General features: G+C 43.9%; 2 protein-coding genes across 2 annotated transcripts; one reads left to right on the top strand and one right to left on the bottom strand.

Moving 5' to 3' along the window:
• Positions 1-3,956, top strand: LOC120024977 (DNA replication factor Cdt1-like). The gene is made up of 9 exons (XM_038969375.1): positions 1-671; positions 1,469-1,701; positions 1,906-2,100; positions 2,202-2,347; positions 2,453-2,547; positions 2,634-2,825; positions 3,122-3,265; positions 3,369-3,570; positions 3,678-3,956. Exons 1-9 carry the CDS (start codon positions 144-146, stop codon positions 3,839-3,841), a joined length of 1,899 nt encoding a protein of 632 aa, XP_038825303.1. The 5' UTR covers positions 1-143; the 3' UTR covers positions 3,842-3,956.
• Positions 3,957-5,774: 1,818 nt separating this feature from the next.
• LOC120025216 (adenine phosphoribosyltransferase-like) lies at positions 5,775-8,725 on the bottom strand. Its single transcript, XM_038969686.1, has 5 exons — positions 8,576-8,725; positions 8,216-8,319; positions 7,705-7,838; positions 7,476-7,554; positions 5,775-7,283 (listed from the first exon to the last, which is right to left on the bottom strand). The coding sequence occupies exons 1-5, from the start codon at positions 8,665-8,667 to the stop codon at positions 7,144-7,146; spliced, it is 549 nt and encodes a 182-aa protein (XP_038825614.1). The 5' UTR covers positions 8,668-8,725; the 3' UTR covers positions 5,775-7,143.
• Between the last annotated feature and the right edge of the window lie 4,764 nt (positions 8,726-13,489).

Raw genomic sequence — 13,489 nt, 5'->3', positions numbered from 1 at the left:
AGTGTGTTGACGTTCCGGTCATAGCGACTTTGATCAAGCCTGCATATATATCCCTCGGTGGCTCAAGCTGCTGAGTTGGAATTTATTTATCGATCGTCTTTCCTGACCATAAGAGAATTGTGTGGTTCTAGATTGACATCATTATGTCTCAGGCGCGGGTCACCGATTTTTACTACCAGAGAAAGAAAGATGCTAGTGGGGCTAGGCATGGTGATGGCAATACCCAGGTTGTGGACACTGTAACAAGTAATCCCAGCACAAGATCAACTCGGTTGAAAAGCAAGAATGCAACATCTACAACAAAGGTTACGATAAAGACTTCAAACTCCACATGTTCTGAAAACAGTGTACAAGAGGAGTTTAGGAGGGTTATTGACGAGGCGACTTCGGTCGATAAGGTGGAGATCATGTCTGCTGTGCTGGCGAGGACCGACTCGGAAAAACAAACACTTTTCTCCAGCCCTCGAACTCCCAAGAGGACCTCTGCAGATGCTGAGTTCGATTTTGGATCAGCTGTATTTTCAACCACTGCTGACCATATCATCGCAAAGAAGCGTCTTCGGATCGAGGCAAGAAAACATGCCATCGCTGCAGGGACAAGTCCTGGGCCGTTTAAAGTTCTAGAGAATTCGGTCAGGAAGCAATTGATTCTCTTCAAAGACGACAAAAAAGTAATGTTGGCTTAATAATGGCGTATTTTTTTTATAAACTGCGTAAATTAAGGTGTGTGTGTGTGTGTGGTAAACACTCATAACTACGTGTTGTTCTAAGACAATCTTCATCAAAATAACGTCACTTTTACGTAGGCTAATCAAGACAAGTACAACGGCTTAATAAAGGTCATGTTAACGGACTGATATTATAGTCATAAGCTAACACCATTTACAGCTTTTAGGGCCACAAACTAGCGACCTCTTGCTAGAAATAACAACCTAGCAAGTCTGGTCCATAATGGTCAGCTAGCTATTTATCATAAGCTAGACAGAACAGACCTCACAACAATTCATTTTTATTTTCCTAGTTTGGCTACTAGTAGCTAAATAATTTGAAGACATTGAAGGGGGTTGAAAATGTACAAGTCACAACTTTTAATCTTTTTTTTTTTTTTGGCAACCCACCTTCGGGTACCCTATGTCCCCCAGGTACCCCATTCACTACCTGTTGATAAAGAATCAAAGAATTTAGTCAATCGCAGTGCCAACCATTCTCCAACGGGCGAACCACATGTTCAGGGCAGCTCAAAACCAAAAGAGGGGCACATGATACAGTATTGTTGGTGGCATATGCTTTCACCTCTGCTCTTCGCTGTTATGTCTACACACCTGGCCACAATTAAATTCTATGGGAGAATGTTTCATTTGATCCCCTCAAGTTACTCCTTAGTCACACCATAATTGACAGCATCCTCACATGTCTTTTTTGTAAAAAAAAAAAAAAAAAAAAGTAATGTTTTTTTCTACTACATCAGACTTTCTCCAAAGAGGATGTTGTGGCACTCGGGTTCCGACTTCAGAAGATCAAGGACCAGACACGGAAAGCTGAGAACCTGCCCGCTACGGCCCCAGAGTCTACTGCCCCAGACATGAAGACTAAGCTAGCCTGTGTCAAAGAGCTTGCTGCTAAGGCACAACACCGGAAGGAGGAGAGGTTGGCAGAGGCCAGATCTACAGAGGAAAATAATCGCCCAAAAACCGAGGATGGGTGAGGATGAAACAATTATTTCAATTATTGACAGCCTTAAATTCAGCCAGGGTGGGTGAAGCTCAAAATAGTGACATTTAATGCAAATGTTTCTGCCACCTTTTTTAGGGGTCTTTGTTGGGAAACTGTTATTTGAAAAGAGGCTGCTGTAGTGGCTTTGACTATAACTTCCTTTGTCCTGATCTGTAATATGCTCTTTTTCAGAGATAAGCTCCCAGCCTATCAGCAGTACCATACTCTTGCCCAGGATGCTCCCCCTGGCCTCACCCTGCCCTTCAAGTACAAACTGCTTGCTGGAATGTTCCGTAGCATGGACATCATAGTGGGAATGCTTTTCAACCGCTCGGAGACGGTTACCTTTGCCAAAGTGAAGCAGGGTGTCCAGGACATGATGCACAAGTATGGAGCAAACTACAGTTGTCTAATTGGATGATTAGTAGAAATCCATGGGAAGGAGCAGCAGAAATATTAATTACTTTTTATTTTATTTTATTTCACAGGCGTTTTGAGGAGACCCATGTGGGACAGATTAAGACAGTCTATCCTACTGCCTACCATTTCCGCCAGGAGAGAAACATTCCTACCTTCAGTGCTACAGTGAAGAAGTCTAGCTACCAGCTCACAGTGGAGCCTGACATTGAAGCTGGTGAGGGGATGGTCTCATGAGGCTTTGTATTCTTTCAACACAGATGAGTGTATTTTAAATAACTGCTGATCTGAGTCTCTCTTGATGTCTGTTTTTGTTCCTCAGATAAGAGCAAGGCAGTGCTGGCTGCTTCCCGCCTGTTAGAGAGGCGACGTATCTTCCATCAAAACCTAATCAGCATTGTGAAAGGGCATCACAAGGTAGGCACCATTATAAGATAATATTTTGTAACTGTATACTTTGAGTTGACCTGACTTGGTAACCAATCTGTATATGTTGTCTTTAGGCGTTCCTTGCCAAGTTGAATCCTCCTATTAGAGTCCCAGATGACACGCTTACCCGCTGGCACCCTCGCTTCAATGTGGATGAGGTGCCCAATGTCCTGCCCGGTGAGCTGCCCCAGCCCCCACAGGGAGCTGAGAAGCTAACCACTGCCCAGGAGGTTCTGGACAAGGCCCGCTCCATGATGACCCCTAAGGTACTTACTGACCTGTCTGTTCTAAATTCTCCTCTACACATCCAACCCCTAACACACACAGTCAATGCTGTTGTTTTATCTATATAACATCTGTGTGACGAAGACACTAGCCACTTTATATTGTGTACTTCCATTTTATTGCACTGTTGCAGGAGCTTGCAAGTAAGCATTTCACTGCATGTATTATACTTGCTGTAAACTCTGTACGTGCTGAATAAACCTTGATTGGATTGGGCTTTAGTTTGATAGGCATTCATTTCAATAGCATTGTTTGGTATTCATTTTGCTCTTTCCAGATGGAGAAAGCACTGGCCAACATGGTTCTGAAGACCGCAGAGATGGTCTGTGTAAAAGAACAAGAGCCTGTTCCACAAACTCCTGTAGCTCCTGCTGAAACTCACAGTGCCCTCAAAGGGGTGTCTCAGTCCCTGCTGGAGAGGGTAGGTCACCTTCCTGTTTGACTTAGGACACATAAATGTGTGTATGTAGTACAGTGTGCCCTATGCAGTGAGGACTGAGACTGACCCCTCTCTTTTGTTGTAGATCCGAGCAAAGGAGGCTCAGAAGCTCCAAGCTGCCATGACCCGGAACCCTCCGCGGGAGGAGCGCCTTGTGATGATGTCACGGCTGGGGGAGCTGGCTCGGATCCTGCGTAACGTCTTTGTGGCAGAGAAGAAACCCACACTGATCATGGAGGTGGCCTGTAACCGGGTGGTCTCTAGTTACCGCTCTGCCATGAGCACAGGTGAGTCATCTGAAGAAATGCCTGATATGAAATCCTATATTTTTAACTTTTAAAAACATCCATTGGTTTTCAGTGCATTTGACATTGACTGACTTTTTTTTTTATAGGTGATATGGAGCTGCACCTTCGCCTGCTGGCAGAACTGACTCCTGGATGGCTTACCATTCACACAATTAGAAAGGACTTTTATCTCAAGTTGATCAAGACCATGGACCTGAATGTGGTACTGGAGAAGCTGAAGCAGAAGACCAAAGAGGAAGAAAGGCTTTGAAGCTATGATTTTCAAAGTGTAATTTGAATAGAGACATATTGGCCTTTGTGTGTGTGTGTATATACACTGCTCAAAAAAATAAAGGGAACACTTAAACAACACAATGTAACTCCAAGTCAATCACACTTCTGTGAAATCAAACTGTCCACTTAGGAAGCAACACTGACTTACAATAAGTTTCACATGCTGTTGTGCAAATGGAATAGACAACAGGTGGAAATTATAGGCAATTAGCAAGACACCCCCAATAAAGGAGTGGTTCTGCAGGTGGTGACCACAGACCACTTCTCAGTTCCTATGCTTCCTGGCTGATGTTTTGGTCACTTTTGAATGCTGGCGGTGCTTTCACTCTAGTGGTAGCATGAGACGGAGTCTACAACCCACACAAGTGGCTCAGGTAGTGCAGCTCATCCAGGATGGCACATCAATGCGAGCTGTGGCAAGAAGGTTTGCTGTGTCTGTCAGCGTAGTGTCCAGAGCATGGAGGCGCTACCAGGAGACAGGCCAGTACATCAGGAGACGTGGAGGAGGCCGTAGGAGGGCAACAACCCAGCAGCAGGACCGCTACCTCCGCCTTTGTGCAAGGAGGAGCACTGCCAGAGCCCTGCAAAATGACCTCCAGCAGGCCACAAATGTGCATGTGTCTGCTCAAATGGTCAGAAACAGACTCCATGAGGGTGGTATGAGGGCCCGACGTCCACAGGTGGGGGTTGTGCTTACAGCCCAACACCGTGCAGGACGTTTGGCATTTGCCAGAGAACACCAAGATTGGCAAATACGCCACTGGCGCCCTGTGCTCTTCACAGATGAAAGCAGGTTCACACTGAGCACATGTGACAGACGTGACAGAGTCTGGAGACACCGTGGAGAACGTTCTGCTGCCTGCAACATCCTCCAGCATGACCGGTTTGGCGGTGGGTCAGTCATGGTGTGGGGTGGCATTTCTTTGGGGGCCGCACAGCCCTCCATGTGCTCGCCAGAGGTAGCCTGACTGCCATTAGGTACCGAGATGAGATCCTCAGACCCCCTGTGAGACCATATGCTGGTGCAGTTGGCCCTGGGTTCCTCCTAATGCAAGACAATGCTAGACCTCATGTGGCTGGAGTGTGTCAGCAGTTCCTGCAAGAGGAAGGCATTGATGCTATGGACTGGCCCGCCCGTTCCCCAGACCTGAATCCAATTGAGCACATCTGGGACATCATGTCTCGCTCCATCCACCAACGCCACGTTGCACCACAGACTGTCCAGGAGTTGGCGGATGCTTTAGTCCAGGTCTGGGAGGAGATCCCTCAGGAGACCATCCGCCACCTCATCAGGAGCATGCCCAGGCGTTGTAGGGAGGTCATACAGGCACGTGGAGGCCACACACACTACTGAGCCTAATTTTGACTTGTTTTAAGGACATTACATCAAAGTTGGATCAGCCTGTAGTGTGGTTTTCCACTTTAATTTTGAGTGTGACTCCAAATCCAGACCTCCATGGGTTGATAAATTTGATTTCCATTGATAATTTTTGTGTGATTTTGTTGTCAGCACATTCAACTATGTAAAGAAAAAAGTATTTAATAAGAATATTTCCTTCATTCAGATCTAGGATGTGTTATTTTAGTGTTCCCTTTTTTTGAGCAGTGTATATATTTGTGACTTCAAGTCTTTGATTATTGTACAATGTATGGCTGGTTTTTAAAGCAAGTAAAATAACTTGTACCAATTCAATAACCATGTGTCATTTTTGTATAGATTAAAACTGTGCAATGATTTTGTCAATTCTAACACTGACTCATTTTGTGGGTGGTTTTACAGTTGTGGGAGACTGTTTCTGGTTGATTAGGTAGTATGACACCGTTGTCTTACTTCTGTAATAAACCTTTCTAGTTACCCATGTCAAACTGCCTTTTTTTGCTTGAACAGATTTACAACAAGCAGGTTCTTATTCTGTAGTGCACATCTTTCTCCAATGTGAAAAGTTCATTTTTATTCTGCACAAGTTTGAAACAATTAACCAGTCATGGTGAAACAAGTATACTGACAAAATGTCTCAATTGCACCAGTACATAACAGAAGGTATCTTTAGACATTGATACTTATTGCATATAAATGAGGGCTAGCACAACTAATGGTTATAGATGAAGACAGTAATGAAAATAATAGCACATTGATGGGTACACACAGATGGTCTATATTGACAAGAAAGCTGTGACTGCTCAAACAATAGAAATGGCAATAAGGCAGATATGCGTGCAAAACTAAGTTTTTCTCAATGTCATATAGATAATTTAACCCTTATTTTACCAGTTAAATTGGCTGAGAACACATTCCCATGTACAGCACCGACCAAGATGAGAGGGGGATGAATGAGCCAATTGGAAGCTGGGGATGATTAGGTGACCATGGTGTAAGGGCCAGATTGGGAATTTAGCCAGGCCACTGGGGTTAACACCCAATTAACGATAAGTGCCATGTGCTCTTTAGTGACCAGAGTCAGGACACCTGTTTAACATCCCATACGAAAGATGGCACCCTACACAGTGTAATGTCCCCAATCACTGCCCTGGGGCATTTTTTAAGACCAGAGGAAAAAGTGCCCCCTACTGCCCTCCAACACCACTTCCAGCAGCATCTGGTCATCCATCCAGGGACAACCCTGCTTAGCTTCAGAGGCAAGCCAGCCAGCTGGCACTTCCTTTTGGCATTTTTTTTTTAAATTTATTTCTCATCTACACCTTGTTGAGGGTCAGTATTTTGAACCAATGTAAGAATAAGTGGCTTTTCAATTGCACATTGTTATCAAAGAAGCCTCACGTAATTTGACAGAGTTCCATAGAAAAAAGGGTTCATCTCATGTGGACCGGTTTTGGGAAGAGAGAATCAGCTCGCTTCGCCTCTTTCTCTATGGTACTCTTCCTGCTTTCGCCAGTCCACCCATTATGCCATTATTGACTTGAATGGGGACGCCTGTTCTATTCATATGACGGCACGTGGAGGAGAGGAGAAAAATGTGTGTAAAAATATTTTTGTTGTTGCTGCTATTCGAATAGTTATTACAGTGACCGTGGTCATTTGGCTGGCCAAATAGTCTTCCAGAATTCCATAACCGTCACAGACGTACTATGTATACTTATAAAATGAATGGCATTTGCTTTATAGTACATAGGTAAACTTTTCAAAGCATTCTTATGTAACATAAACAAAAGTCTCCATCACAATTCATTACAGTTGGGTAGGAACTGTAAGACAGTAAACTGCATCAAAGTAGTGTGTTCTAAACCATACTGAATGGAACACTTGGAATTGTTTGGACCTCAATACTGCACCAGGGAGAAGAGGGTATTTGGCTTCAGCTTTTCAACCCCGTTGAGCTCTTTGAGCTCAATGACCACCATGCAGCCTATTACCTCTGCATTCTGTTTCTTCATGAGCTCACAGGCAGCATACAGGGTTCCTGACAAACAGTAGAGAAAGTTAGGTAGAGTACTACTGAGTAATATGGAGGCATTGTCATCGACACTAGTCTCAAAACAAAGACGGGTAATGCCAATGAAACACAGTTCCCTTCAATCAATATATATTTTTATCTGTCACACTGTCCACTTATTTGTACAAAATACACCCCATAAACAGTGAAATGCCTCACCTCCAGTGGCTAGTAGATCATCGATGAGAAGCACTTTCTCTCCTGGAGCCACTGCATCCTCCTGGACCTCAACCTCAGCCTGATGAAGGAATATTAATTGAACATGAATGTTATAAACAAATAGCAGATTCCAATACATAAAATGTACTTTTCAGAGGCTTGGAGCTGTGATATGAAAGGACAGAAAGGTATAGGAGGTAATACAGCGGTCATCACCAGCCAATTTCACCTCTCCATACTCCAGTTTGTATGCCACAGACACTGTAGGCCCTGGGAGCTTTCCCTTCTTCCGGACCAGCACAAATCCCACTCCTAACCTCTGGGCTAGAAGGGGCCCGAAGAGAAATCCCCGAGCATCCAGACCTACAGGACATAGATCCCGCTGTTAGAACACAGTGACCATCCATGGTGTTGAAGGAAATATGTGGTTAAATGACAGCTGCAGCTGTAACCTTCAATGAGCTCAGAATTGCATAATTCCCAGACAGCAAGAGAAATGGGGAGCTGCATGGTGTCCTTAGTGACACATGCGCCAGTCCCATTGCTTCTCATGTTAACGTTCCTCAGGAGCTGCATATGACAGTGACAAGGACTGCTTTTACACAGACAGCCCAATTCTGATATTTTATCCACCAATTGGTCTTTTGACCAATCACATCAGATCTTTCTCAGAGCTGATCTGATTGGCCAAAAGACCAAATTGGGCTGCCTGTCTAAACGCAGCCATGGGGATGACTCACCGACAATCAGTTCTACTTGGGGATGAGTCTGCCTCACATGTTCCTCAAAAAGATCGATGACTGCCGTCAATGCACCCGGGTCTTTCAGAATTGGACAGATGTCTCTGTGTGACACACAAAAACACATCATTCACATTTGCTGTTGAAATAAATATTCTAACTAGCTATCTCGTAAAATGTATCTTCTATCGAGCATTTCAACATAGCTAGCTACTACAAAATAGTATTACACGCATGCACGTTATTTTGAATAGAAAGCTAGCATTGCAAAGATGGCTAGCTATCTAACTCAGCACATGAATGTAACGCTAGCTAGCTGGGTTTATCGCGATAATCTATCATTCACTACCTAACAGTTACCTGAAAAGTATTCCTTTGCTTGGGAAATCAGGAAAACATTTTATGTGTTTGGTGACCAAATCTAACTTTGCTTCTCTCGTGTGGACTGCCATGTCTAACCCAGCGTTAACTTCCTGTGGAACCGTCTGTGTGGACTTTGAGGCAAAAGGTCAGATGCCGGTAGTCATGCAACAAAATCCGGGTCGTCACTAGTTACCACAGCCACAAAGTCAGAAACTCAGCCTATTTGTACAATGTATCTTCTTAAAATCAGACGTTGAACGTAACTACACTGCTGACGGTATGCCTAACCTTAAATTAAAAGCAAATTGTAGATATGCTATCTAGTGGAAACCCCAAACCCGTGCTGTTCGTTGACTTCGAGACATCGATTGGGTATTCCCTAGATTCCCCAGCCACAAAGTCAGAATAACCTGCCTTTATCGTAAAAATGTATGACAACAAAAATGAGCTTTTTGGTCGTCATTTAAGGTTAGGGTTAGACATACGGTTAGCAGTGTGGTTAAGGTTAGGTTTAACATTTAAAAAAAAAAATATATATAGACTGTAGAAATAGGCGGGATTTAGCTATAATATAATTGTCATCAATAATAATTATATGAATATTCCTCTCATAATAGTGAGAGGAATGTCGAGGCGTCACCCAAGTAGGTGCTTCACAGAGTGGAAGAGAATTCCAGTGGCTATAAAAGTCGGTCTGGTTCCGACTTGCCCTGTACAAGATCATCAGCAGACTTCATCACCATCATTTACCATCGTTTGACCAGTTCCCTCCGCTCAAGCCACGAACCGATGACCCTCTCCATCTGCAAAGCATGAAGCAAAGACTTGGCCTCTATTGGTTGATCTGTCATGATATATTGCTTGTTTATTTGTTTGTTTTTTTGTTTACGAAGCGATTTCTATTATAAAAAGCGCTCGAAGTTGAATAAATTATTATTATTATGACTTTGTGACTGTGGAAACAAGTGACGACCCATCGATTGACGCAGAAATCTTCAATCTGCCGCCCACTAGAAAACATCTGTCAAGAACATTTTGAAAAACAACGTGGCATAAAAATGAAACATTGTTTTATTCTAGTTAAAACAGCTTGTTGTTGTTGCCCTATTTCAATGTCTTCCACAATAGTGCGTAAGTAAAGAGAGAGAAAACATCTACAGAGATGGCCTCATAAAAAAAGCAGTTGCAAATCAGCTTCATTCTATTAATAATCATATGGTACCCAGACAGCATTCGTCCCATTGTTAATGTCCTTCATTCAAACCATATGTTGTTCTGTTTCAACATTACAAGTTAAAAACGAATAGAAATTCAAGTTGAATTCCTGAAAATTGCTCTTCATCAAGGCAGCATCTTCGCTGACATCCTCCCTTTTCCCAGGGTGGCGCTGAAACAGATAGCTAATGCGGCCAGTCACACTTCCACGGCTGTGACTTGGGTGCTTTAAGGCATTTTCCTAACTTTTCACATCCTGGAGGTGCCTGTTCTGTCAGTGAAAGAAACCACAGAAAACATTCTTACACATTCATTCACTTGAGCTGAACATTATTAAAATTATGTTCTCCAAGGAAACCACATGGGGGAGCTGCTGCTACACTAGTGATACACAGATCTCAGAATCATGGACAAACTGCTTCAGCAATGAGCATACAAAGCAATGTTCCTTTTTAGCTGTTTTGTAAAAACCAAAACCAATGAGACAGACACTCCCTATTTTTTACAAAAGCAGCTAAAACCCACAGGAACAGTTGCTGAGACAAAAGGTCCAAGAATCACACTGCTGTGTTTTTCCACAAATAACAATAAGATAGTCTATTATTTTACGAACAAAGGGAAAGAAAATAGCTCTGGTAAACAAATCTGAAATTGTGCCCACATAGTTTACTGAAAGCATTCAGCATTATAAAAAGATAAAGGAAACGAGAAAAGTCCCTACAGCAAGATCTTAATCAATTTATTTTCTAAAATAATTTTCTTTGTGAAAGAACACACAAGTCAGAGATGTTAACACTGGAAACAAAAGCCACAGAACAATACTATGAAACAAAATGTATTATATCAAACAAGTTAAAGGAGGCTACATGGGGAATGGACATTCTGTGTAGTATTGATCTTACCATGACAGCCATGTCACACATATTGAGCTGGGGCACACCTGGTACCAAACCCTTCTTATGCTTCTCCACCACTGCTGTGATCCGACTCAGTACATCCTAGTACTCCTTAGTCACAACACTGCAGAGAAACACACAGACGTAAGTAGTTGTGCAAAACACTCACCACACATACAAACATACCATTCAGTCAATATTGGCATGTGGTCACACCATCCAGAATAACAACAGCACAGTAAAGGCATACGGCTACATCTTGTATTCACACACTAACACAGACTCACCTAAAATGTCTGAACAGATGCATGAGGCTCTCCAATCAGAGCTTGGTCAAGGACAAACACTCAGGTTTTCACCTTCTCCCACACACAAACAACACACCACACACACAACACACCAATGGCGTGGTTATACAATTTAACATAGAGAATAGATGTCAGTCACAGCACATAGACAGATGACAGAAGGTCACTGCTCACACAAATGCACATTCACACACAAACACAGCAGGCCTACAATATAGATCAGTGTAAAACAATCTCTGAATGATTAGTAAAACATTTTTCATAAATCAGTTTCATAAATCTGCAGCTGTCTTCCATGTGCTGTACAGCCTAAAATGACTATCTATTATCATTGTATGACACCTGCCTGCCTTTAAACAACTGATATAATCCATAGCAAATGTACACACTAATGACTGAAACAGTTTAAAGCCGACAAGCTTAACTCATACGAGAGCCTATTGACAGCATGTGCACACACACACACACACACACACACACACACACACACACACACACACACACACACACACACACACACACACACACACACACACACACACACACACACACACACACACACACACACACACACACACACACACACACACACACAGCCCCTTTGGGGAGCCCTCTCAGCAGGATTGGCCATGTTCCCCATCCCCTGTCTCTCAATTATTCTTGTTGGACACGGCCGAGCACCTCTGTGCATTATTATATTCAGTGTGTAAAACGCAGAGGCCCTGAAGTGTTTCAAAGGAACACTGCTCTGTCTGCTCTCAATAGGACCTGTAGGGTTAATGGGCTCTCTGTGTTTGGGGGGAGTGGGCGGTTGGTGGCGCGACACGTGGATAGACAAATATCACCAGTGCAATTACACCCATAATACAGTCGCAAGCAGCACCTGTGCCAGCTCCGTCCCCCCCCCCCCCTGCCCCTCCCCAAAGCCAGCTCTCTGATTGGCCCCTGGGGAGGGTGTGCGTGAGGTGAAGTGTCAATTAGTGTAATAACCCCAGGCCCTGTCCGGCTCACACCGCCTATCCCCTCCAACTCCACACCACCTCCCTTCCACCTCCCCTCCTCCTTCTCCCCTCCTCCTCCCCCTCCCCACCTCCACCCCTCCACCTCCTCTCAACCTCCCAGAGGGCAGTGGGGCTTCTGACACACAATAGCACCTGCTCCCCTATTCCTCAGCCATGTGCTACTCCTATATTCACACCCTCTGCTCTCCCAGCATCACTACTCTACTGCCCCAGTGTTCCCCACCACAACTCATCCTTTAGGTCCTTAACAAGGCCATGGCGGTCTAAACTTACCATCTGCTCTCCGCCTTGGCTTGGTGGTTATTTCTTATGGTTGCGTGGTGACGCAATACTGTGCAATGACCTAGAATCACAACATACCATGGCCTTGATCATATCTTTAATGAGTAAAGGTTTCTATAGAAACAAGTGTTTCATTTCAGATTAAATTTGACTATGTATGTATTTGAAATCACAAATTCCGCTTCATGGACCAAAGACAATATCTTGATCAAAATGATGGAGATTTCATTACCATCCTATCTGTTCTCTGCTCTGTATTGATCACTGTGATTCGTTTTCAGATAACTTCTGAAGCTGCTTTATCTCACTAAATATTAGAACCATACATCAGAGCCAGAACAAACACAGTGTGCAACACAGGCGGCTGGTGGCACCTTATTTGGGGAGGAAAGGCTAATAGTAATGGCTGGAACGGAATCATATCAAACTCATCAAACACATGGTGATTTCCATGTGTTTGACAACATTCCATTAACTCCATTCCAGCCATTATTATGAGCCGTCCTCCTCTCAGCAGCTTTGTGTGGTGTGCAAAGTGTACACTCAGCCCTTTTTGTGTCAACAGACTATTCTTTGTCCATGCATTGAGCACCCTAACCCTAAAAATATATACATAAAAACATATTTATTTCTCTCCTCCCTCTCCACAAATAAACAAAGAAAACTCCAGTCAGCACAGCCTCATTATCATTACTATAACCCTTAGCCCACTGGTGTTAAAGCAAAAACTGGAATAATAATAACGCTGCATGCAAATGAACTCTTTTGATTTATAATGCATGACACCCAGGGGGAAGGCGGCATTGCTCAGGTGTGTCACCACACTCTGATTAGTGATTCATAACCCCACTGGTAGAGCGAACACACACACACACACACGCACGCACACAGCAGCAGGCATCAAGCAGAGGGAATTGAAGAGACAATCAAATACCTCTGCCCTTTCTCCTCCTCCTGTGGAAATTGAGCAAATCGGTGAAGACTATTGATTGGGGGCTGAAGTGCTAGTCGGCAGCAGATGAGGCCAGAGTGTGCAGGGCTGCCCGCTACATTAGCTCGAGGCTGGCTGGGACTTAAGTGCTCAGCACAGGGTGACGAGGGCCCAGGGGAAGTGAGCCAGAGCAGCAGGAGGCAGAACTAAGTCCAGTCCCACTGGGACACAGGCAGGGAGAACTGGGCTGTCTTACT

This window comes from Salvelinus namaycush, chromosome 30, assembly GCF_016432855.1.
Source record: "Salvelinus namaycush isolate Seneca chromosome 30, SaNama_1.0, whole genome shotgun sequence".
NCBI lineage: Eukaryota > Metazoa > Chordata > Actinopteri > Salmoniformes > Salmonidae > Salvelinus > Salvelinus namaycush.
The sequence above is the reverse complement of the archived record's forward strand: the minus strand, read 5'-3'. Positions and strand labels throughout refer to the sequence as shown.